Here is a 24,888-nt window from a genome sequence, read left to right on the forward strand (position 1 = left end):
AAAAACTCAATAGAGCTGCTGAAACAGATATGACAATTATTATATCACTAAATAGTTTGAGATATTTTAAGTAGATTTAATTCATAACACAGGTGGAAAAGTTCCACTAGTGGTTTTACTAACACCAAAAGGCCACATGATGGTGGTGTTCTCCATATGATTGATGCCTGCTGTTCATACTGAGGCGATGAATGTTCCCTCTGTTGCACTACTCCCCCTGTTTCACCACCTCGGGAGTATTTTCCTGTCTTTGTCCAAATGTGACCAACCTGTCTGCACTGAGGTGTTCATGAGATTTTGCAGCTACCATGTGCATGTTTTGTTTGGCTCTTGAGTAACAGATATATGAGGCTGGTTAGTGAGGCTAGTTAGTAACCTAAATGAAAACCATATACTGGGTTAGTATTTCTTCTCCCACAAAATCCACAGGTCTGATATGGCCCATCCTTTACTCCTCTGCATCAATATTAAAGCATTTCACATTCCCCTTAAAAACCTGAGGTCAGTAAACATGGACTCGAACAGAAAATGCTTTACAAACACAAGCAATGCATGAGATGTATAAGTGCAGGAAATCATTCTTGGTTGGAAGTAATGGATGGGGCAATGCCCTTTATTATATAAAACCCATGTGTCTCCAGCCAGAGGGCCAGGATGGCAGAGTTATTACCTCAGGGATCCTTCATTCTTCTTTTTTTTCTACCCCTTGCAGGTACATTGTTTTGACAGCAGATGGTACTGGTCCCATTTAGCAGAATTTATCATGAACCCAGCCAACTGTTACACAGTAATCCTTGAACAGACAGACCTTGACATCAGTTGAAATGTGTTACCCTGAGCAACAATATTCCCACGTCAATTGAGAATCTATGAAATTGTCTGTAAACTTTTGATGAAGACATCTGACCTCTCTGCTTACTTTAAAAGCTTCTGTAAGTAAGTTGAATTATGTAATAAGTATCCTATTTGCAATGAATAGCAACTCCTTCACTCGATTTGATGTTAAATTTATTGTACTCAACAAGTGCTCAGCACTTTGAGGAGAAAATATAACCAAATTATCTGCACACAAAATATGATTCTAGGCATTTGTGAGACTACAAGCATTTAATTATCCACTCAAGTCATCCATATATTATGTGAATAAGAATTCAAATAACATCCCACTCTACCTAACTCTGTTACTGACATGAGGAGAGTAGACATTTGTCATCTAGCTTTCTAATAACTTTAGACACTCCATCAGATCTCACTCGCCAAGTGAAGTCAAAATTGTCAACAGCAAAGATTTTGCAGTGCAGTCATCATAATGCTGATATAGCAGTCTTGTCTATGTCCTTCACCACATCAGTATCACATGATAAAGAGGTTTTACTGCTGTTTATGGTTCTTACTTCTCTCCAAAAATCATAATTATTGCTTCACAAATTCCTGGGAATTAAAGCACAGCCCATTTCTGACCACCTCAGCCACATTTTCATCTATCCAACCTTAATTTGACCCCCCTAGACTTTTGTCTGGGTACGGTGAGTAAGACAGAAAATGTGCAGGTTACTTTTTGTTTTAAATTGACAGATCTAGTTGTCGAGGTACTTATGCATCTCAACAGGAGCACTGCTTTAAACTCATTCGGTCTCTGAGCCTGGCTGGGCCCCTGAACTGTGTATTTTCCTGTCTGTCACCTTATGTAAGACCTCTGGTTTCACAGTTTCAGGGGTAAGAAGGGGTGCATGTACTGTAAAATGCTATGAATAGATCTGTGAAAACCAAATCTTTCCATCCACTATTGTTTTTTGTTATCTGAATGCTTTTTTTTTTTTTTTTTTTTTTTGTAGTGTGCTTTTTTCTCTCTCTCTCTCTCTCTCGTTAAGATTTATTTTGAAACCAGATACCGGAAGTTTTATTCTTCTGTTTTGACACACTTGACGGTTTGGGTGATTTTTTTATGGCTAAATGTACAGGTGCGCTTGGACATTTGTGAGTAATTTTGTGTGCGTGTTTACCATGTGAACGCACGCTTACAGAGAGAAATGCGCGTGTGCAGCGGAGCACGGCTCTCCACCTCACACACTGATAACCGTGCAACTGGGGCAAGCATCCACTTTAACACAGCGGACCAACAAAGCTGCTGTAGTCTATAGCAGATTCACGGGAATAAAACGACGGCTTGGTTTTCTGCAATAACACTGGATTGTTGGAGCTGCGGGATGTGTGCTTGAGACATTTCAATTTCGGGAAAAAACGTCCAAATCACCGATGTGAAAAAGGCAGATGTCTTTCAAGATTTACGCGTCTGTTTTTTCTTTTGTTTTGCAATCTGATTTTCGGCCGGAGCCTGTGAAATGCAGCCTCTAGTTACCTGACAGATGTGTGGCACCACAACTGCAGCCTACAGGTCTGTATCGCCAGAATCAATTCAAGCATGATGTGAATGCACGTAAAACATTCAATATGAGCCTTAAAATGAAATACGGTTCATAGAAACAGAGACAATGTTCCTTCTTTTGCGTTCATTGCACCTGGACTGCTTTCTACTGTATGTGGAAAATATCTGTCTGCTAGGATTATGATGGCATCTGGCTGTTTATGCACACTGTCTCTCTCTCTCTCTCTCGCTCTCTCTCTCCCTCTCTGCCACTCAAAACTGATGACAATCACAATTATTTCGCTGCTCAAACAAGGCTGAGACACATTTTTATGTTACCACACTTCAAGTAAACAGAATTGCCCAGAGGTACAGGCTAGTGGATCCATAGCACAGCACTGCTTGGGTTTGTGTCGTCTCTTGTGAAACAGCACTTGACTGTGTGAAATAACTCATGGGATAAATCACAGCATTTGTTTACCAGTGTGTTTCCTCCTCTTTTATTCAGAGAGTGTCCCCTCATGTCTACCTGCAGCTGATTTGCTGTGGTTGGCTTTGGAAGACTGAGACTGCTGCAGCTGCAAATCTCATCATCATCATCATCATCAACCTCATCAACATCTGCCACTTCAAATACGACAAGACACAAGGGGGACAGAGGCTTGCTCTTTGGCTGATCAAAGCGCCAGCAGTCAGAAAGTACCTGTAGACGATGACTCCAGCAGAGATGCTTGCTTGAAAGCAGCATGAGATAGCTGAGGGCTAACGTACCACTCGCTGATTCAAGCTTTTTTCTGTTTGGCGCAGATGAAAATGTTCCAGTGTGTCAGTTGACTGACAGGGTTGCAGTGGTGTTCTAGCCCAGGACTTAGCCAGCAGCTGAACCGCAGACACCACAGAGGAGATGGCCCGTCCAGGATCAGGGTTGCTGGTACCTGTCAATGGGCTGGGGTACCCCCCTCAGAACCTGGCCAGGGTGGTGGTCTGGGAGTGGTTGAATGAACATGGGCGCTGGAGGCCCTACAGTGCGGCCGTTTGCCACCATATTGAGAACGTACTGAAGGGGGATGCCCGGGGAACTGTAGTTCTTGGGCAGGTGGATGCCCAGCTCTCTCCTTACATCATCGACCTGCAGTCCATGCATCAGTTTCGACAGGACACAGGTAAGAGACACACCAGGTTCACGTAGCACACAGTCTGTTTACTGTGTGGTCAGGATGCTTTTCTATGTCAAGGAAAGAACAGATAATGTGTGTGTACACACAACAGCCATCAATACATCACATATATGTATAACCAGTAGTCATATGTAAATAAGGGAATCCTATTAAGCTTTCTTCGCCACAAATGATGTCACATAATCTCTCATTGGGACCGATTAAATCAGAGCCAGCCTTGATGTGGTTGCTACACAAACCTTATGTAATTTTCAAGGGAATAAATGAGCGTCCCAAATGTCCCGTCCACTTTGGGACTCACGTAGATGAGCCACAGGTTGAGCCGAGAGGCGTCGCAACAACAAGACACAAAGCTGTCAGATGAAAAAGTGTTGCAAAGATATATTAATTCAGGAGTGTCTTTATGCAGCTGCTGGAATGCCATGACCTTGCCAAAGGTCAGCATGTTGGAGGGGCTGTGCATTCATCAAGTAAATGAGTGTTGTAGCTCAGTGCAGCGCTCCGCACTCGTCTCAGCGCGTTGTATTCATGAGATGTTTTCAGTTGTAAGAATGGCAGTCATAATTGTGGTCAGTGATTTAGTTATACTACACGATTAGTAAAAGTCAATGCTCCTAGTTTCTGTTGCATGACTTCAATTTATGTCCTTTCACTCCACATGATGGAAACAATATGACTTGGAAGAATATGGTCCACCACATGCGTGTTACTGAAGAATAAAATCCACCCGACACAGCCTTTATTTGGCTGACTGTAATTCCCTCTGATCACTGCTACCTTTTTTAAATATGATCAGATGTTTTTGCTGTGCTCTACCAAGGCTCAACACACTCTCTGGGTCCGTCTCTTCACCTCCCTGCTGTTTCCCGTGTTTGAAGCGAAGATATGGGGGATGTTTTAGACATCTGTTAAAACAGGCCTCGGACAAATCTCAGCTTTCTGAATTGTTCTTCACATATAATTCAGCCATGCAAAATACATAAAGTATAGTAGCACTGAATTACAGCTAAAAACAAATCAGGCGACTGATTTTGTGTTGGATATGAGTCCTGGGAATGTACAAGAAAATCAATGTTTCATCACCTTATCAGAGACATCAAGAACGCTGAGTAAATCACTCACTTTAAATCAGAGACTGTTTGAAAGCATTACGTAACATCTGAGCATCACAAGCAAAACAAGGAGACACACACACACACACGATATATACAAGGTGACCTTTCTATGAATTGATCTGTATTATGTCAACTTGCAATGATTCATTTCCATTCATTATTTAGTCTCTAAATGGTCCAAACCTGCAGTAATACCTTCAGCTGTATAAACAGTTATAGTTGTGTATATGTTTCTTGTTAGGCTGTGGGGTTTTTCCATCTACTGATGGGCGTTGCAAACCAGCTCCGGCTATAAATTCTGTGGTATGTGGCATTGGTCGATGTGGTGCACTTGTCCTTTTGAAAATAAATGAATACATCAAAATATCTATTTTTAATTCAGTCATTTGTTTTTAACTTATTCATCAATAATTATATATCATTATTCTGTGCTGACATCACTTACTGTATGATGAACCGATTGCTCTGTCTTTAATGCTGTACGTTCAGTAAACAGAGAAACATTTCAGTAATTTTGACAAGTTATAACATTAAAAGTTGCCACAACAAAAACACCATCATGTAAAAAACAGACCAGTATTAACTTTCCTTGAGTCTGTAGAATATTTATGTAGTCTACAGTTAAGGGTTACATAGAGAAATCAAAAGCAGGTGTGCAGGCTATTGAAGGCATGTGAAAGGCATCGAAAAAAGTAAATACTGAGTGAGCACTAAATGTATTGGCTACACAGCACATAGCACACTATACCCTCTAAATAGGCGTTTTTCTATTCTTTATGAAAAATATGCTGTTCTTTTATGTTGGAAATGCTGATTATGAGGGTGGTGGCATTTTTTTCACGACTGTCAGGTGGTTTGTATAAGTTTGTGTAAGTATAAGGAGCCTCTTGGCTGCATTTCTGCTGTTCTCGTTGTCATTTCCCCCTCTGATAGAACATAGCGCAGAGCAGCATATGTGTCTGGGGTTGAGTGGCTGCGAGATGAGCCGCTGAGCCGTTTGTCAGCCATTACCACGGCACTGAGGCTAGGCCTGACGTTTATCGCTCCTCATTGTGCTGTTGGGTGTGTTACCTTCCCCCTCGGCTGGGATAAACCTGTCACAGTAGGGCCTGACATATAGCGGCCTGGACACCCGCTGCCTGCTTCCTCCTCTTCTTTCTTCCTCCTCTGCACACTCTGTTCCTGTCCCCAAACATGGACAAACCTCTACCAGGCCACATCCATCGATCCGCGCTCCCATGAGGCCTAGCTTCCAGGCTGCAGTGATGTTGTTGCACTGCCACTTGCACAAGCGATGCTTAGCGAGCTTGTTTTGATGTGGATTGCGATGCATCTGTTTCACATGGAGTGTTTGCTATATTTGTAGCTCAGCAGGTCAGCTGCAGCCACTTGCTCTGTTGCAGGCTTATGGAGTGTCCCTGTGGGGAAACCCCATTTTGTCGCGGAGCCAGTGATCTCGTCCTCTGAGGCTGTTTTTTGGCAAGAGCTAGAAAGAGAGCTGAGTGAGCTTGATGTCCCTTGTGCGTGTGTGTGTGTGTGTGTGTGTGTGTGTGTGTGTGTGTGTCCTCGTGTCTGTGTGTGTGATGGTGCATTGTGGCAGCTGTGGTGTTTGTGTCCTGTCCGGGCAGGCTGTGTAGGGGTGCCCTGCTCTCCTGTGGCTTTGGGAGGGGCTCCTGTGGGTGGGAGCCAGGCAGAGTTACTTCAACTAATGAGACAGTGGCTATAGTTCATCTCCATGGCTCCCTCTAATCAGAGCATCATGAGGACAACACAGGCACCACAGATGATGCAGTCGGGCCCCTCTCTCTGGAAAGCAGCCTAAACACATCTGTATTTAATTGGCATTTAAAAACACAGGGCTTGGAGTTCTGCTGAATACAACTTCTGGTGAAGACTACCAGTCTGTGGTGAAATCCTGAACCTCAGCGCTTTGTATATACAGTAAGAGTGAAGGCTTAAAGGCTTATATATAGGATGGATGAATATCTGGCTGAAGGCAGGGAGAGGATTGGCTCCCGGCCAAGGAGGATCGATCCGTTCTTCTCCCCAGAGGGGTGTTTGAACCTCTAAACACTGCTGTGGACTGATCCCCTTTCACTACACCCACTCCAAAAGCAAAACACATGGGCTTATCTGCCATTTCCATCATATACCAACACTTGTGGCCTGTCTGATGGATTTCACACTGCAGCTATTGCTTCTGCTTCCTGGCTTTTAAGCGTTTTCCTCTTCTATATTTTCTCTTATGATGGAGAGGTGCTGAATGATCGCTAAATCATATGTGTAACATTAAGCATCATTCAAAACTTTTCTTAAATAATGACAGATTCTGTGGGTTACTTGCTATAAATCCACTTTATAGGGAGTAGTCATTGAAGGACAGTGAAGAGGTGAAAAAAGTAGACAGTATTTTCAATTTGACAGGCGCCACCCATCAAGAAACATGAGCAGTTTCTCAATAACATCTTCAACCACAGCTGCGGTTGCTTTACATTAACTAAAAACATGACATCTTTAGTTATGATTTTGAAAACAATTAAAGTTACAATTTGTTTTTGCTAATAAATTTATACATCCTTGGAGCTTGTTTACTGATTTGGTCAAAATTGTAATTTTGTAAATTTTATTTCTTTTGTGCAATATCTGTGTGCAGGTATAAAAAATAATTTGTAATAATACTTCCATTCCAACAGCTGCAGAGGCAGTTAACCAAAGTCAAATAAAAGGGAAACTTATGAGGGCTGAAGTTACACGTTGCATTGAGTTTTGACAGTGTGGTCATTAGCTGTCATGCTAGTTATACACCCTGCTTTGACATCTTGACCACAACCCAGCAGGTGTTGAAATACCATGACATGAAAACAAACTTAGCAACATGGTGGGTCTTCCTACATTTTGAATGTTGTAAAGGGACAGACAGCTTAAATTAAAACAGTTGGTAGCCTATGTGGGCTTGTTGAAAAAGGTGGGAAAAACGTATTGTATCAATGATTGTAGGATCACAGCAACGTTTCCTAGAAACGTCAGTTCTCAGGTGTCAATCAACTGTTGCCATAAGGAACATCCACGCAGAGAGTTTACATACTTTTTCCAAAAAATATGTCCAAAAACACTTCTTTATTCTATTTTGAAAAATAGGTAAATATGCATGTTAGCTGCTGTAACATAGTGACTATTTCCTTACACAAGAAGTGAGAAGAATCGAAAATTCAGTTTGACTTTAAAATCAGAGAGTGACAGCAAGTCACATGCAGTGAATGTCTGCATCTGTTTCTGGAGTTGAAAGGGCAGTTGCTCAGTGCTTAGTGTTTTGAGATGGTCCATGTGCGACTGCAGAGATAACACCTATCAGCGGCTGTTGGCTGCTGTGTTGCCAGAGAGGGGTTTTGTTTGTTTTGGTTGCACAGGCGTGAGAAACTCCTCTCCTCTGGCCTATTTCCCTCAGCTAAATGCCCTCTCTGAGTAATTATAATGAAAAAAACAGCAGAAGACAAAGAAGAGATGGTCCTGTTCTCATGTCTGTTTTGTGTTGAACAGACAAACAACAGCAGCTGTGGTTGTGGTCTGGATACTGGCTATAAACCTGCTGAGCATATGTAATGCTGTAGATTACTGAAGAGGGCAGTGCGTCAGTTTTTTGTTTTTTTCTTTTTTTGTAACTGTAGTTTAGCATGTAGTAAATGTGTGTGGGAACTGTTTTGGTGGTCTGTGGGAGGAAGCTGTAAAAAGGATTCCAGCTATGTTCGTGCTAAAGGTCAGGTGTTGCATGCATCAGCTCTGACTGTGAAATCCCACTTGCGTCAGAAGAAAGCAGAATGAGCTAACAGTGGAGCCTGAAGGCTTCAACCTATACATTTAGAACAGAAACATCAAGAAACAAGTAGAAATAGACACAAAACAGAAGGCGCATTGAGTGCTTTTTTATTGAATGTGTCCACAAGTGGAACATATGTCCACACAGCACTGTGATGCTGGCTGGCGCGCTGCGTAATGCAGCGCTGTGTATCATTTTTACGTGGGTTACACACTGTAGCACTGCTATTTATGATTATAGTTGTGGAACCGGAGGTAGTATCTATGTAACACGCTACAGATACTCAGCAAGTCACATCCTAACCTTATCCTCAGCCACGTAAAGATAAACAGACATTACATAATGACCTGATACTTTTTCTCTTAAAGCTTTTTGTAATTAACATGATTAGTGAGAAAACTTCTGTTGCAGAATCAAAATTCTGCTTAGCCAAGGTGGTGCTAAGGTGTCACTGTACTCCAGGCTCTATTATAGCCCAAACTAGCTGGCTCAATTCCACTTGGATGTTGGCAGGAAAGGGATTGGAGCGGCGCTGAGGGAGGGAGGGAGGGAGGAGGGGGGAGGGGGGGGGTAGTTGGGATGACAGAGGTGAGAACAGAAGAGGAACAGAGGGAGAGGTGGAGCGTTTTCCTGATGGAAAGTGACAGTCAGGGAGGAGGGAGGGATATATAATAACACTGGAAAGACCCTCAGCTGTGCACATTCTCCTGCTTTTTCTCTCTCACACACATACAGCCTTTGTCTTGTTAGTACGAAGACTCCCATCTGCGGCCTCAAGATGTGCTTCTTTTAATTATGAACCATATTTTTTGTTAATTAACTGCTTGATTATTGTATTTTGACAAATGCCTGTTACACGCTACTGGAGCCCAAAGCCATTGCATAGTCTGACCAGCAGCCGACTCATTTTGTATTGACATGAAATGGAGGAAAGCAAGCAAATCATAGCATCTGCGTAGTTGTGAAGCACATGTTGGTACTTTAATTCAACCAATGACTAATGTTGAAGCTGACTCGAGCTATAAAGCAAGCAGCAACAAAAAACATTTGTGTAAATACATTTTTAAATATTTGAAGTAGCAAAAACTATTTTCATTGTAAATCTTTTGAATATTTTTCAGATTTTCATAGTTTAGTCCAAATAAAATCAGAAAATAGTAGCCAATCATAGTTTCTCAGTTTAAATTGATGTCTCAAACTTGTTTTTGTCCAACGAACAGTCCAAAACCCAAAGCTATTCAACTATTAAATCTCACTAATTAAATACATTCTGTCATCATTGTAAAGCATCACAGTCTGTCAGTTTGTACAGGCAGACTGCTGCTCCCTAAGTGTGACCTTGTTGTCAGGGTCGTAGTGCTTTGCTCTGCTCTGTCCACATCCTCATCACGTCACAGTGATGAGCAGGCTGTGCAGCCTCTGGTGCTGGTAGCAGAGGCGTCTCTCAACATCTCCTTTTAACTAATCCAGCAAGTCACCGCTTTTAACTTCTAAAGTGGATATCTAACTCTTTCATCAAAGAAGCAGCTTTAAAGCTGCTCTCTGCGCCGCTTGCTTATCAGGCCGGTCTGGGAGGTCACTCAGATCGGAGGCTGTCGTCTGCTTCAGCATGCTGCTGCTAGAATAGGAATGAGGCATCATCCCAGCACCGTAAAATATCCTCCATCTCATGGTTGCATTCATTGACAGATCTCCTGTTGAAATGTGTGTTACTATCTAAGATGTAGAGTTAAATTCAAAGCATTCTCACTCAAATCTTATGCCTGCACCAAGATGGTTGCAAACTTATCATGAATAACTTAAGCTGGTATTAATGAAGAGCTGTAGGGGACGTACTTGAAATCCAGAGAAACATTGTTTTTGAGTGTGCAGAACGGTATTCTCCCACTAGCATGATTTATCTGGGGAAAAAAAAATTTTATTCAGAAAAACGTCACTGTCACTCGAGTCAACAGAGTGGTTACAAAATGTGATTTAACAAGTATATTCCAATCCAACTGTTGTGTTGAAAAACATGACTTTACATGGTTTTATTGCTCTACACTACAAACCAGATGTTAGGTAGCTGTCATGCTGAATAGGGACACACTGTTCCTGTTGTAACAAATGGGGTGTCTTTGATCTACAAGAGTGTGTGGGCTAACATTTACAGAAAGCATCGTTTGACTGAGACCAGAGCTGCAGTGACGCAACTCAGGCTGCCAGCGGTTGCAGTAAGCCAAGCTCAGATCTCCTTTGATCAGTCTCGGTGAACGCAGAAACACAGCGCGGGACTTTCTGTTTTGGTCTCAGCATTTTTTACTCATTTTAACAAAATGCACTCTGACCCACTTAAGCCCACTTCCAATTGTGACAACAGAAGACAATAAAAAAGTGGCAGCATGACAAATCGCTAAAGCCCAAACTGGGATAGCTTTCTCAAAAGCATCTTGGTTGTAAAACAGTCATCGCTGTCCCAGTATAAGCTACTGTAATAGACAAAAAAAGATCTTCCTCAAGTCTGAACACACAGGCAGGAGTCATATCTCTGTGAGGCTTTCGGTCAAACACTTTCACTGGCCGCAAATTCTGTAAAAATATTGTAGTTACATGAGATTTTTCACAGACTGCTTTGAGACTATATGACGCATCTACAATACAACATGATTTATTTCACATGGGGCCATTTATAATGAACGTATAATACACAGATAACAAACAAGACAGGGAAGGTTATCAGTTTAAACTACTATTATCATATACTAACCTTTTAATGTCAGTTTACTGTTCTGCCCGCACTACACAGTCATTACATATGTTAATTAGTGCTGAAACGATTAATCGACTAATCACTTAAGTCATTTATCAAGCAAAAAATGCCAAACATTCACAGGTCAGATGTGAAGATTTGCTGATTAATATCATTGTAAATTGAATATATTTGAATCTTAAAGTGTAGAACAAGTCATTTGAAAATGTCAGTTTTCGGTCTTGGACTTTCTGAACAACAACTATGGTTTGCCCTGAAATGTTATATACTGGCATTCATGGTCCCCAGAGGACCAAAGGTAAACATTTTCACTTATCCAGTGAAATATCTATAACATGGATTGGAACAAAATTTTGTACACATTCAAGGCACCCATACAATGTATCCCAATAACTTTAGTGATCCCTTGACTTTTCCTCTAGTGCCGCTATGAGGTTGACGTTTGTAGTAACTTTGATCTCCTGTCATTTCATTAAGTCAAATTTGTAGTTTGTCCAAATACTTGCAAAACTGACATCAGCCTCAGCTGTACTTTGTATGTAGTACTAATTAGTCAATTTTAACATGCTAACAAGCTAAACTAATATGGTGAAAATGGTAAACATTATACCTGCATGTTAGCATGCTGACATTAGCTTTTAGCTCAGAGCTATGCCTGAGTGCAGCCTTACAAAACCACTAGCATGACATTGATTCAAAATCAACAAATTATTATGCAAAACTGCCCAGATTTCATTGGTCCAGCTTCCCAAATGTTAGGATGTGTGAATTTAGTATTATTGCAAAATAAATATGTGTTTTGGACTGTTAGTTGGACTAAACAAGCCATTTGAGGAGCCGCCTTTGGCTCTAGGAAGTTGCAATAGGCATTTTTCACTGTTTTTTGACATTTTTAAGACTAAATGATTAATCAATTGATTGCTTGCGTTCTGAATGCATGGTCACAGGCTGTTTGGACTGATGAAAATGAGAAGAGGAATTACTGCGACGAGGCATGGGATGATCACATGCATGCACATAACCGTTTCACATTCCTTCACACTCGCACTTTTCACCCATACAAAAACGATCACTTATTTTGATTGTTTGCTGCCTGGGCACTCAGCAGAATATCAATGTTGGTCTCTCTCAACCTCTTCCCCTCTCCTCCTTTCTCTGTGTCACCTGTGAGTGCTTCTAAATCACGGTTTCTGGTGAGAGTCCAAATCCTGTGACTTGTCAGCATGAGGAACATCCTGCAGTAGCCTGTGAGGTGAATAATATTTGCCAGGTGCTCTTGGCAGGCACCCCTCCAACCTCCACTGTTGCTCCTCAAAGGAGCAGCTCACACAATGTCACTTTTTAAGACATTTCATTATTAATGACAGCTTGCAAACTCTCTAAGGATTTATAACACTGGTGCCTCAAGGTGATTTTTTATCAGACCTAAACGGTAATTACTTCTACTCTTTTCTGTCCTTTGCATGGACGCATTCAATCAAAGAGACATTTATCAATATGAAAAAGAAAAGTCGCTACAATCATGTCTTTCAGGTGGAAGTTTGTTCTTTAAGGCAAATAATTTACTACTTCACATGGAAGCCTGAACCAATGACTGAACAAATGACTTAAGTGTTCCACAAAGTGATATTTCGATCAGGGAACTTGATTTGTTTATGATTGGACTAGACTCATTATTACAGTAAAAAATAAGTCATGAGCAAAAGGGCGTAAGCATAGGAAACTGCTTGCCATCAAAAACAGTGAAAACTTGATGTGAACCTGATGAATGTAGGGATCCAAGTTGTCATTTTCATCTTCCTCCTCCCTCTGATTGTGACAATAGAAGACGATAAAAAAGCTTGTAATAAGATATCAATCATTTAATAAAAACTATTCTATCTGATAATGTATGGCCTTACCAGAGCCTTACAGCCATGCAGTAATGTATAAATGCAATAATCATGCATGTCATAATGGAGCTATGGCATAGAGATGCAAACAAACATAAAGCAAAGCAAACTATGGAGTGAACTATTTGCAAAAAAAGGTAAATAAAGTTACCTGCATATCTTTTTTGGTCTCAGCTCAGCTGCTGTCATGTGACAGAGAGTGCAGGCGACTAAACGCAGCAGGTGGACAGCTCGCTTTCCAGTTGATCAGATACAGACTACACTATCTGTCTTCGCTGTATTCAGAATATTTGAACTTTATCAGCATTTCAAAAGGCAACATCGAAGGTTGTTGCCTTGAATGCAAATGATTGGAGTCCTTTGCATCAGACTAGCGGTGAATATGTGAGTTGGCAACTGGAAAAATATCACATGATACATTAAGTTATAAACAAAAAGGGATTTGCAAAAAAAACCAAAAAAATATTTGAGACACCAACAATCAAACGTTCACCTCTTATGAAAGATGGCTGTGAGGTTTGTAGTGTTACCTTGTGGTCAGCTTGTGCTTACCATGGATTCCAACAGTGACAGCATTTGACGTACAAAAAGTACCACAAGGTAAATCGAAACTTTTCAAGCTACTCCTGCAGCATAATACTCTGTATGTATGCTCAGTATGTTCCAAACCATCATTGCTTTGCTAAAGTGCGGCTGAAAACACTGCTTCTGGCGTAGCTTCAGAGCTTCAAAGCTTCAGAGCTTCGGAGGTTCGTGGTAGGTTGTATTTTGGGTGGTGCATATCACTTTAGGCCCAATAATCCCAACCCTCCCACCCCCTAGAGTGCAATATAAATTGAATTTCAAAGTTGTTCTAGAGTAATTAAGTCTTCCCAGAAAATCATAAATGATTTATTTATCATAGTTCCATATAAATTATGTACATTTCTTGCAGCCATTAAAGCCTTGAGAACAGTCCTCTGCCTGTATTGATATTACACTGTAAACAACCATATATTATCATGTGACATCAGAGCATAGAAGTAGGAGTCTACCTACAATACAATAAGCACTTTCCCATAACATAATTCATACTGTAGCAGTTCCCTGTTCCTCCTTCTTTATCGCAAGAGAACTGATGACTTCTGAAAAGGCGATTCGTGAAATGAGTTTCTCCGCAGGCTTTGACCCCCAACATTACCGTACCACTGTTACACCTATATAGGCTTCGATAAAGCCCACCCGACCTGTTTTGAGGCTTTAAGCTCAATAAAAGCTTTTTCTTGATCCCGCAGCAACTTTGCAACAAGGACATGACCCTGATTTTATTCCAGCCTCTGACCTTTAGCCTCGACAAGCGTGAATCGGTTCCCTGCACCGCTGGCTGAATATTCTCTGTTACTGTAAATAGACTTAATCAGTAACTGCAGAAAACCTGTACATCATTCAGAAATGGTAGTAAAGATAATTGGGCTATTCTCTTCATTAATTTTGTAGTATGAACACAAAGGAGATGTGATTACACTTGTGATTCAGCAGGGAGAAGATCTAGGCCTAAAAATAAAAACTCCTTGGGAAAGTAGAGCATATTTAAGGCAAAGTTGTGTTTGGAAAATCTATTAAGGTGTACGGATAAAACATCCATCTCTCTGAAGGGGGGTCTGATCTGATCTGATGCCCTTTGACCTCTCTCATACCAGGTCCATTTTACTGCTGATCAAAGCTGACTGGTGTAGACTAGCCCACTGACACTTTGCATTAATGCAGCCAGACGTTTCCTCTGATAAGACCTGACTGTGTCTGACAGCCATGAAGTGGGTTATAAAAGCCTCTCTCAGCAAACTCATTTACTGCACGCTGTTCATCTCAACGAGTTAGACTCCCTTTATTTTTCAAATGTAATATTCTGAGCAGTTTGATGACTCCCATCAACAACCTTGATGTTATGTCATTTGTTACAAATTGGTCCTTGTTTGTATATTTCTTGGTATATATTGTGGTCAGTGATTAACTTTTTTTAGATGATTATGTAGGATCAGCCCCACATATTTATTGTATGAGAAGTATATACAACTCATAGGTTGTTGCGTTTATACAGAAGTGCAAGTCAGAAATGTCTGACGTCTGAAACACTGACCACGTAAGAGTTGAAGTGGAGATCATGTGAAAAACTACTTCCTCTTTCTAAAATTTGAACTTATGCTAGCTTTGTTTGCTAACTTCATACACTTGACTGGATGTGATTAATTCTTGATCCAGTCATGTAGCAGTTAGTGTTTCATGTTCAGCGTGGAAGAGGTCACCTGAGTGAGCTATTCCTCAATGACTCCGCTGACGTGGTGCGCCCATCAGTCAGCTTTGTGCTGAGAACGCAAAATGGTTTCACTGATGTACAGTCTGTCTTGCTGGTGTGACGGCTGACATGAAATATTGTGTTGTCACACAAAACTACTGCAGCATGTCGGGGTGTGGGAGTTTCACACGTGTATTTTTGTGTGTAGGTGTGTGTGTGTGTGTGTGTGTGTGTCACTTTTGCTTGTGTTAAATGGAGGGAGGAGTGATGCCGTCTGGTCAGATGCGAGGTCAGCCAGGGGTTCCTTATATGTTTGAAATCATTCACTGTCCTGATGATATAAATATTAATATCACATTAATGTCATAATGCAATATATTTACATCAATGTGGTTTACTTTCCAATGTTGCTATACAGCATATGTGCAAAAAATGTTATGAGTGATAAACTGTTCCATTGTTTGGCATCATATGGAAAAAAACAGAAATGTGGAGAATGATAACGTGATAAGATCATGTCATCATGATATGATGTCGTTGAAAATGATGTCATACAGACGACAGCTTTTTGACATGCAGATTTAAAAAAAACAATGAATAAACAATATTGAGCTAGTTTTTAGTGAATGCTCAATATACTGTACCACAATATACTGCAGCACTCCTGTACCCTGGCAGCAGGGTTTATGAAGCTTTAAGGAATTATAAATTGTTATTATTATATTTATTATTATATATTATTATTAATGTTATTGTAATTGATATCTTTTGTTGTATCAGCTGGCAGCACTGTTCTCAAATTGGACTGATGCCAGAAAAAAAAAAAAGCTCTGTAGCATCTAGGCATAAGAAGTCATCAGTCAGGCAGCTGTCAGGGATGAGAAAAAGTGTTGTGATAAAATAACAAGTCTCTGTAGTTCACAGGGGATAAGCTGGCAAAAATCCAAGAAATTTAGCAAATGTCATACCTCAGAAGGAAACGATGAAATGTTGTCAAAAGCTACATCGACCATATAAGCTGTTTTGGTCAGACTGACAGCCAGATCTGCTGTCTTTACTGGAAGTTAACAAGGCAGGATTTTGTTTTCTAATGTGTGAAAGTGACTCCTCTCTGCTAACAAGAAACCTGTTTTACTGTAACTCTGACACTTGGCAGTGCTGGTCTGTTTCATGTGAAGCAAAGGCTGCAGGTTGGTGTGTGTGTGTGTGTGTGTTTGTGTGTATGTGTGTGTGTGTGTGTGTGTGTGTGTGTGTGTGTGTGTGTGTGTGTGTGTTGTAACCGTGCCTAGAGCTGTGCCTCCTACTCCCTTGCCCTTGTGACGTGATGGCACGGCACTGACACGCTAACGAGGCTCCTGCTGGACGTGATGAGGCTGAAGTGGTGTGAAGAGGAAGCAATTCTGCCATGAAACACACAAGCACTGTGCATTCAGCCACGCTCACCTCCTAAGTGACGCATGCCACTTCTAGTATTCACTCATACACAGATACACACATACGTGTGTGAACTGATAGGTGTGTACACACACACACAGTGACTCAGAGAGCATCCTTGGCAGAGCTGAGGCTCCTCAGCTGAGGACGGTCACGACATCCACAGAGTCAGAAGGTTGTTTCAGGGTCTGTTGCTTCACTGCAGTACAGGAGCTGGCAGGTGGACAGGGCTATAACTTCATTTTCTCAAGATTTTTTTTTCTACACTGTCTTTTTTTTTTGTTACCTCAGTAACTGCAAACTCTGCACAAGTGCACGGTAACTGGCCAGCTCCCCGGGCCAGGCAGGGGTGTTGGAGAGTTTTGAAGGGGCTAAGGATGAGGAAGGTTGCAGTGGGAGTTAAGCCACTTCTCCTCACCACTTTGTCTTGCTGGCAGCAAAACTGTATTAGTGGGGCCTGTTTTACTGCAGTGTTCACTTTCTAAGCTTGGGCAGAAGTGAGACATCCTCTTTTTTTTTATTGTTCTTTGGCAGAAATCCTCCACTCATCACACGCCTCCTCCAGCATCTACTCCCTCCCTCCCTTCATACTCACCTAACATTTCTCCAACGCCCCCCCCCCTCCTTCCCTTCTTCTGGCCCTCCTCCATCCCTATCTACTCTCTCTATCTTCATTCCCCCCATGTCTTTTCCGTCTTTCTTCTGTCCTTTCCTCTACCTCTGCCTACCCTGTGGGCTTTCATCCCTCCTTTACAATCCCCTTTTCTCTTTCCTGTCCGCTTTACTTTCCTTTCCTACCCTGCCTTACCTTCTCGTCCTTTCCTCCCTCTCCCCTCCGTCCCCATCTCCCTCCTTCCCTCCCTGCCCCCCAACCAACAGCAGATCCCCCACTTTTGTTCATCCATCACGTGTGCCGACAAAGAGACAAGGACGCTTAAGGGAATCCAAGTTGCTATTCACTACTGTTATAAAGAGCTGCATTCCGGGAAAACGAAAGTGTCATCTCAGTATAGAAAATGAGCTTTAATGTGTGATTTATTGCGAGAGGAGCAGGGGAGCTGCGATATTGTAACATATAATGCTGTTAAATCAGCTTAATGCCAGACTGTCATCCTCCTGGTCTGTGATCTCTGGGTAGTTGTTAATGAGCTGATAATGCGCTTACAGATCTTTGAGACTTTGATGTACAGGTATGACAACGTCTTTTGAACAGGGGAGAGATTTTCTCATCTAAAGCCTCAGTTGTACATGCATTAAAATGAAAAGTTCACTTCTTATCATATTCATATAGTATCAGATCTTTTTAAGCCAAATGTTTTCTCTCTGTATGTGATGCATTTTTAACTGCTCGGCAGTATTCTGTCTCTTCATCATCTCTAATAGCCAGCTTGGGTTTATTGTTTGTGAAGGCCTTTTTAGGAGATGAAAGTCCTTTTTTTTTGTCAAGCTGTGCTCTGGGGTTTATGTGAAAACATCAAACGCGCTTCAATTATTTTATTTCCCCCATACTGTAGAATTTATTAGCATATTCATCATGTGTTCACTATTCATATGTTGGATATTATGAAGCCTGTATGATGATAATTCATGGTCTGTGCCTGCGCTGATGTTGTGCTGCTCACAGTTCAGTAGGCCTTTTGTTTGAGCAGAAATTGATGAAGTATAAAATAATATGAAGAATAACTTCCACTGACTGCAAAATCACTTTAAAGTTGGAATGTAGGTGCAGTCAAGACTCAGTGGTTTTATTGTACTAAAAATATTTTTAAACAGGGCCAAGAGTCTACAGCCAGTGCTAGCAGCTCTGTGAGGCTGTATATGGCTCAGGGGTGCTTTGAGCTAAATGCTAAGATCAGCATGCTAACATGCTCACAATGACAATGCTAACATGTTAGCTGATGTTAAGCAGATATTACCGTGTGCACTATCCTGATTAAGCTTGTCAACGTGCTAATATTTACAAAGAAGGAAACGATGGGATAGGAATGACAATAGTTTTGCAGATATTTAGTCATAAACCAGGGTATTGGAAAACAGTGAAATTTTGAGCTCATGATGGTGCTTGTGAAAAGTCAAGGGATTACCAAAGTTATTATAAATCATTCTGGGCACCAGGGATGTATGTGTCAAATGTCATGGCAATCCATTTAATAGTTGCCAAGATACTTAAAGGATAAGGCTGGTGATTTTCTATATTTCTCTTATTGACAGCAAATCTCATGTGTAGAGTTAAACCAACAATGAACTCATCCTGCTCATCTGACTTTGTACTTAAGTTCTTTGAGAAATTTATAATATAGTACAATATAATACAGCTTGTTAGCAAAGCTCTATAAACAGAGGAATAAGATATATCAAACTTTGGATACACACACAATACTTGTAAGTAGGTAAGTTCAATATTAGTTTGACTCTGCAAAAATATAGAAAGTCACCAGCCATATCCTTTTAACCAAAAATGATGGTGCTATAGGAAAAGTCAGAGGATCACCAAAGTTAATAGGATTCATAATTTGGGGCCCATGATTGTTTGTACAGAATTTCATGGCAATCCATCTAGTAATTGTTGACATATTTCAGTCTGGACCAAAGTGGTGGACAGACAGATAACATTTCCATCCCTAGAGCTATGCTGGTAGCGTGCCTAAATACATATTTTTTAAATAGCCATAACATCAATCTTTTGCTATCTCAATTTTTAAAGCAAAATTCCACTCTTGGATTCTTTTCCTGAGCAACTTTCAACAACTCCTTTAGAGAAGGAGGGCCTCGCTGTAGCTTGAGAGAGATTACTAGCAATGTAACAACAACAAAAAAGGTTTTCTGTTAAAGTAAGAATAAGGGTAAAGCAGGAACAATGCTGTGGTTTACTGAGCATTGTTGTTAAAATAACAGCAAGCCACTGAAAAGGAAGTTGTTTCACACAAGCAACAAGCTGTGGCTGCATCTCTGTGGCTGGAAGTCATATAGACATTGACATTCCTGTCTCTGCTATGATGAATCTCTGTATGGTTGGTGGAAGTTCTTGCAAATGAGAGAATCTTGAAAGAAAACTTTTGCATTTTATTCTGTTACAGATTGTTCAATAAACGTTTTGTCAAATTCAGCAAATATCTCCTCACGGTCCACTAGCTGCTCGTGCACAGGACAGGGAAGTCATCAGAGAGGCTGTGGCCAATTCACATAGAAAGTGTTTTCTCACGGAACAGATAAGCTTCTGTTTTATTAAATGTATTAATACACACTCCGAGTCTGTTTCTGTCGCATTTAGTGAAGCATAATCTGAGCAGGCAGCTGTTTGAATCACACAAATATCCTGCTGTATATGTGTTTTCAACTTATTAACCCTATCAATAAATCAATAAATGCAAACACTGACACTTTCTTCCTGTGGAGCCGACATACAAACTATTTTGTTTCAGTAAATTTCTGCTGTCAGTCAGCCTGGTGAAGGCAGTTTGTCTGGCTGCTGTCCTCTCAGCTCTCTAGGAGCTGCAGCTGACAGACGGCTGCTTCTGTGGACAGAGACGCTGAACGCAGGTCGAGTGAGAAGTGAGGAGGCAGCAGAGAGACGGAGAGTGTGGATTGACTGTTGTGTTCACATGAGATGAAATTTTTTTTTCCACTCGTGATAATATGTGAGAGGAACAGAAGTGACTGCAGCTGACACATCGCTCTGGACTGCACCATATTTCTCTTTTGGTTGTTGCCTTGGCGATGCCCATCCATTATTTTGGGGGGCGGAGCATCTGAAGGAGCACGAAGGGAGGGGTGTATTTATTTAGGTGTTTTGTTCAAATATCAACAATCTTTTTCCCGATTGACTGACTCTACCTTGCTTCTGGTAAATTTTATGGATGTTACACTCTGAGTGTGCATTGCATCTGTTTGACTAATTGTCTGTAAGAAAAGGAAAAGTATACCAAAAAACAAGATGGCAGAAATCACAAGTATGAATACGTCACCAGTAACTGTTAACAATAACATGTTTAGAGTTGAAGCTGAAGCCAAAAAATTGGGGGACTTATAAAAGACAGATTTTTTTTTAAAAGAATTGTCAAAATTGCAATAGAGCTTAAGATAGAACAGTGGATGCTGCATTTCACATAGTGCAACTCAGTAGCATGTTTCATTAGACCCTCCCTTGATGACCACAGTTTCTCCCAGTTTGTAATGCAGGCTTCCTCCTAAAAATGTGTAGTCTCCAAACCCAAATATCCATGATGACATTTAATCAGTTATTTGGCGAACAGAAAGTTAATCAACAGCATTTCTGATAACCGAATAATCATTTAAAGGTCCCATATTTTACACTTTTCCGGTGTTTTATTTGAAGTCTTGATATCCATAAGAAGATATTTTTGTGGTTTTAAGTACCAAAAACCATCTCAATATAGTTTTACATCTCCTCTCTTAAGGTCTACCAAGAACAGGCTGTTTTGTGTCCTCTCAATGCCCCTCTATTGACTGGCTGACTGTTTTCTGAGTGACGTATGCCCAACCACAGGTAATAGATTGTAGCTTAGCCTGTAGCTGGGTAAAACTGAACTGAGCTGAAATGGAACGAGTGCACATAAATTAGGTAAATAACATAAATATTTTGTTTCTTTCAGGAGGGGCAGGGGGTCTTGTTGGAGGGGAAATGGCAGGAGAAGGCAAATACTGAGTGTGTAGTTGTGACATCACAAAGTTACGGAAGTCCAAATGGCTCGTTTAAAGGCACAGTTTCTGAATTAGGGCTGTGTGCATTTCCCCATGGACTGAGCGTTTTGATACTTTCACAATACAATACACACAATATTCACAATATTTATATAGCACCTAGACCTGCTTTATAATCAAAAAAGAAATGGAAATCTCCCTTTCTACCTTTCTACCTTTAAGTTGTTTATTAAGCAACAATGCCAAACATTTCCTGGTTCCAGCTTCTCTTTTTTAATTCATTGTAAATGTATTACTTTAGAGTTTGAAGATGTCACCTTGGACTGTCAGAACTTGCAGTGAGCATTTTTTTTAATAATTTAATGACATTTTAAATTTTAAATGAGAGATTAAATCATGCACTTACATGGATTCATTGAAACAAAGAGACAGAAATGAAAATAATCATTAGTTGCAGCCCTGTTTTCAAGTGGCTTCCTCACTCCTAAAGAAGCAATATCAGTCCTATCAATTGCAATAGAAACATAGACATGAAGGTAATATTAAATTTATGGGATGTCATTCATCGCTTCAGAGTTTCTCTGTTTTGTATGCACAGCATTCTTTTTCTGACAGAGGTCTGCCCATTTTCCAGCAGAGACCATAGATTAGCTGGCTTTAAATGCCTTTCAGACAGCATTTAGCCGTATGATGCTGGACCTGTTACTGGCCTCTCCTTCTGTACTTAAAAGAAAAATGCAGCACAATGTTTTAATAGGCTCAACGCAGCCCTGGGGAAATTGGAGAGGCTTGTCAATTATAAGGATATATTATAAAGCTTGATCCCGGCACTTCCCGTCTGCCTTTCCTCCCACTGCAGCAGCGCAAGGAAGAGCATTAACTACAAGGTGATGTGGGCCCTAATTTGATGACACAGATTTCTGCTCCCTGTCCAAGAGTTGAGCGGTGTGTGAGAGCAGGATGTCCAGTGAGTGACAGAGTGGAAAATGTGAATGTGAAATGTGAAGAATAGCGAGACAGCGCTGGTAGGGAGTCAGGAGAGACGGAAGAGAGCGAGGGGAAAGCTGGCGTCAGCAGCAGATGAGATGAGCGAGTGGAGGAGGAGTTGACTCTGTTGGTGCTCTGCTCAGGGAAAGGAGTAGTAGGAACGTTCACATATGGGCAACCCCCCCCCCCCCCCCCCGCCAACACCTCCTCCTCCTCTTCCCAGCTACAGGGACGACTTCCATGACAACAAAACCTTTCCTTAGTGTTTCTGTGACAACAAAACTTGTATCTCATGCATTTTGCAGCAGCTGTTCTGGTACAACCTGTGGTTACACATCAGGCACCGACAGTTTCCATTAACTGAGCCTGCATCACACTTCCCTGGGTGACCACGGAGGTGTAAGTGCGTGAGAGAAACACACACATCAATAACCTCAGTGACAGATTTAGATAGGATTTACTGCTCACTGTGTGGAGTGAAGCAGTTTTACTCCCTAGATGAGCTCTAGCTTGGGAGAAGTGGATTTGTTGATTCAATTCAACATTCATTCAATTTTGTTCCTTATTTTTTCTCATCAGTTATTTGAGTATTTAAATGCAGCATGGCTACTAATAATCATGTTTTGTATATAACATATAGACAAAAAAAACATTTTTGAATTATTACACCAGTCTTCTTGAGTTCTGTTTTGGTGTCAGATTATATCTTAAAGCCACACTATAGCCTATATCTTGAAAAATACAACACGTGAACTGGTTAACCATTTTGATAAAATCGTGGACTAAAATACATACAAAGCATCAGTTTGCCAATCTGCTTTCACTCCCCGCAGCAGGCCTCTGAGGGCAGTCAAGGATGCTGTAACTTAATGTTGCTTGTCCGTCCATTTAAAAGAGTGACTCAGACAGGCCTTCCCTCACTTACAGAGGAAAACAAAGCTATTAAGAATGGAGACTGGCATGGCCTCCAACAGCGAACAAACTGCAGGAAGTTTCCCCTCCCCAGCAAAGATGTGAGAGGGCAGTCAAGCTCACCATGAACCCACCTGGCCCTGCGTGACAGTGAGGTTCAGAGTCCCACTGTGGGGCCTGACGAGGCAATACATCACACAGCTACCGCTCACCCAAGGGAAACTACACTGATGTTAGGCAAGGACAGCTGGAGGACATCGTGGGAGGGAGGACAGGGGATATGAGCGGAGGGCAGGAAAGATGGCTGCCAAAAGCACACAGGGTCAGACAGGAAGTGGCCACTCTCGCTTAGTTTCCTGTTAGGAAGAGGGAAGGGTCACACAGAGAACATCAACAACTCACGCCCGGGCTTTTGGCAGAGGCAGGTATATATACAGCAGTAAATTACAGCAGAATTGGAGGCAGTGAGCAGATTTTCAGGCTGTATGTTGTTAACAAAACTTCCCCCATGAGGCCCCAGGACTAATGTGTTGGCTTCCGCTCTTTCCTCCCTGCGTAATAATGCAAATATTTAAAGATTAATTCCGGTGTATTAGCGCTTTAGTTTTCATAGTTCTGGCCATCATTCATATTGGTAATAATAATGTGCTCACAAGTTAACCGCTGAGATGAGGAAATGTGGCGACATCGCTAAAAAAGAAGTCAAACAGAGCAGGAAACAAGCGATCAGATGATCATAGAGGTTTTAAACACGTTTTTTCAAAATTATTGGGAAGTGAAAAAAAAGGCACAAACAGTAAAATTATGACCAAGTCTGTCTATTATAAAAATCCACCAGAGTTTACAGACTGACTCCCTGATTAGAGGAATAGTTTAACAATTTGGGAAATAATTACACTTTTTTGTCTTCTTGCCCAGAGTTATATGAAAGCATTGATACCACTTTCTCAGATTAAACCAAGGAGATATGCATTCATTTGTAAAATTTAGAGATGATAGGCAGATTTTGTAAACTTTAGACAGAGCCAGGCTAGCTGTTTCTCCCTGCTTCCAGTCTTTACGCTAGGTTAAGCTAATTGTCTCTTGTCCTGAGCTTCAAATTGAACTGACAGATATGAGAAAGGTATCAATCTTCTCATCTAACTCTTGGCAAGAAAGCTAATTAGCATAATTCCCAAAATGTCTATATCTCCAAATAAAGTGGTCTAGATAATCTTGTAAAACTGTTAGCGTGTTTACAACCTGTGTAATGAGCTGATTTCTCACGCTCGTCTGACTTCATTGTGGCATTGTTGTTGTGCTTCCAGATCTGATAGATAGATAGATAGAAATGGCAGTGAAACTAAAAACAGAGTCGTAATAAACCAGAAACCATATATATATATATATGTATGTATGTATGTATATATATATATATATATATATATATATTATATATAAGCTACATATATCTGCTTTGTTCAGAGTTACAGTATTAGTAAGGATTACAACCAGAGTGTGTTCCAATA

General features: G+C 41.0%; 1 protein-coding gene across 3 annotated transcripts in view; it reads left to right on the plus strand.

Moving 5' to 3' along the window:
- Nucleotides 1-1,546: 1,546 nt before the first annotated feature.
- Nucleotides 1,547-24,888, plus strand: part of dtx1 (deltex 1, E3 ubiquitin ligase) — a 45,711-nt gene continuing 22,369 nt past the window's right edge. The window contains exons 1-2 of one of the 3 annotated variants that reach the window (XM_067605104.1): nt 1,547-2,395; nt 2,874-3,528. In XM_067605104.1, coding sequence (XP_067461205.1) covers nt 3,270-3,528 — 259 coding nt within the window. In that variant the 5' untranslated portion in view covers nt 1,547-2,395; nt 2,874-3,269. Of the gene's footprint in view, nt 2,396-2,648; nt 2,772-2,873; nt 3,529-24,888 lie in introns of those variants that run through there. The other 2 variants (XM_067605086.1, XM_067605095.1) reach the window with 2 other exon arrangements.

Source organism: Thunnus thynnus, chromosome 2 (genome assembly GCF_963924715.1).
Source record: "Thunnus thynnus chromosome 2, fThuThy2.1, whole genome shotgun sequence".
In the NCBI taxonomy this organism is placed as follows: Eukaryota; Metazoa; Chordata; class Actinopteri; order Scombriformes; family Scombridae; genus Thunnus; species Thunnus thynnus.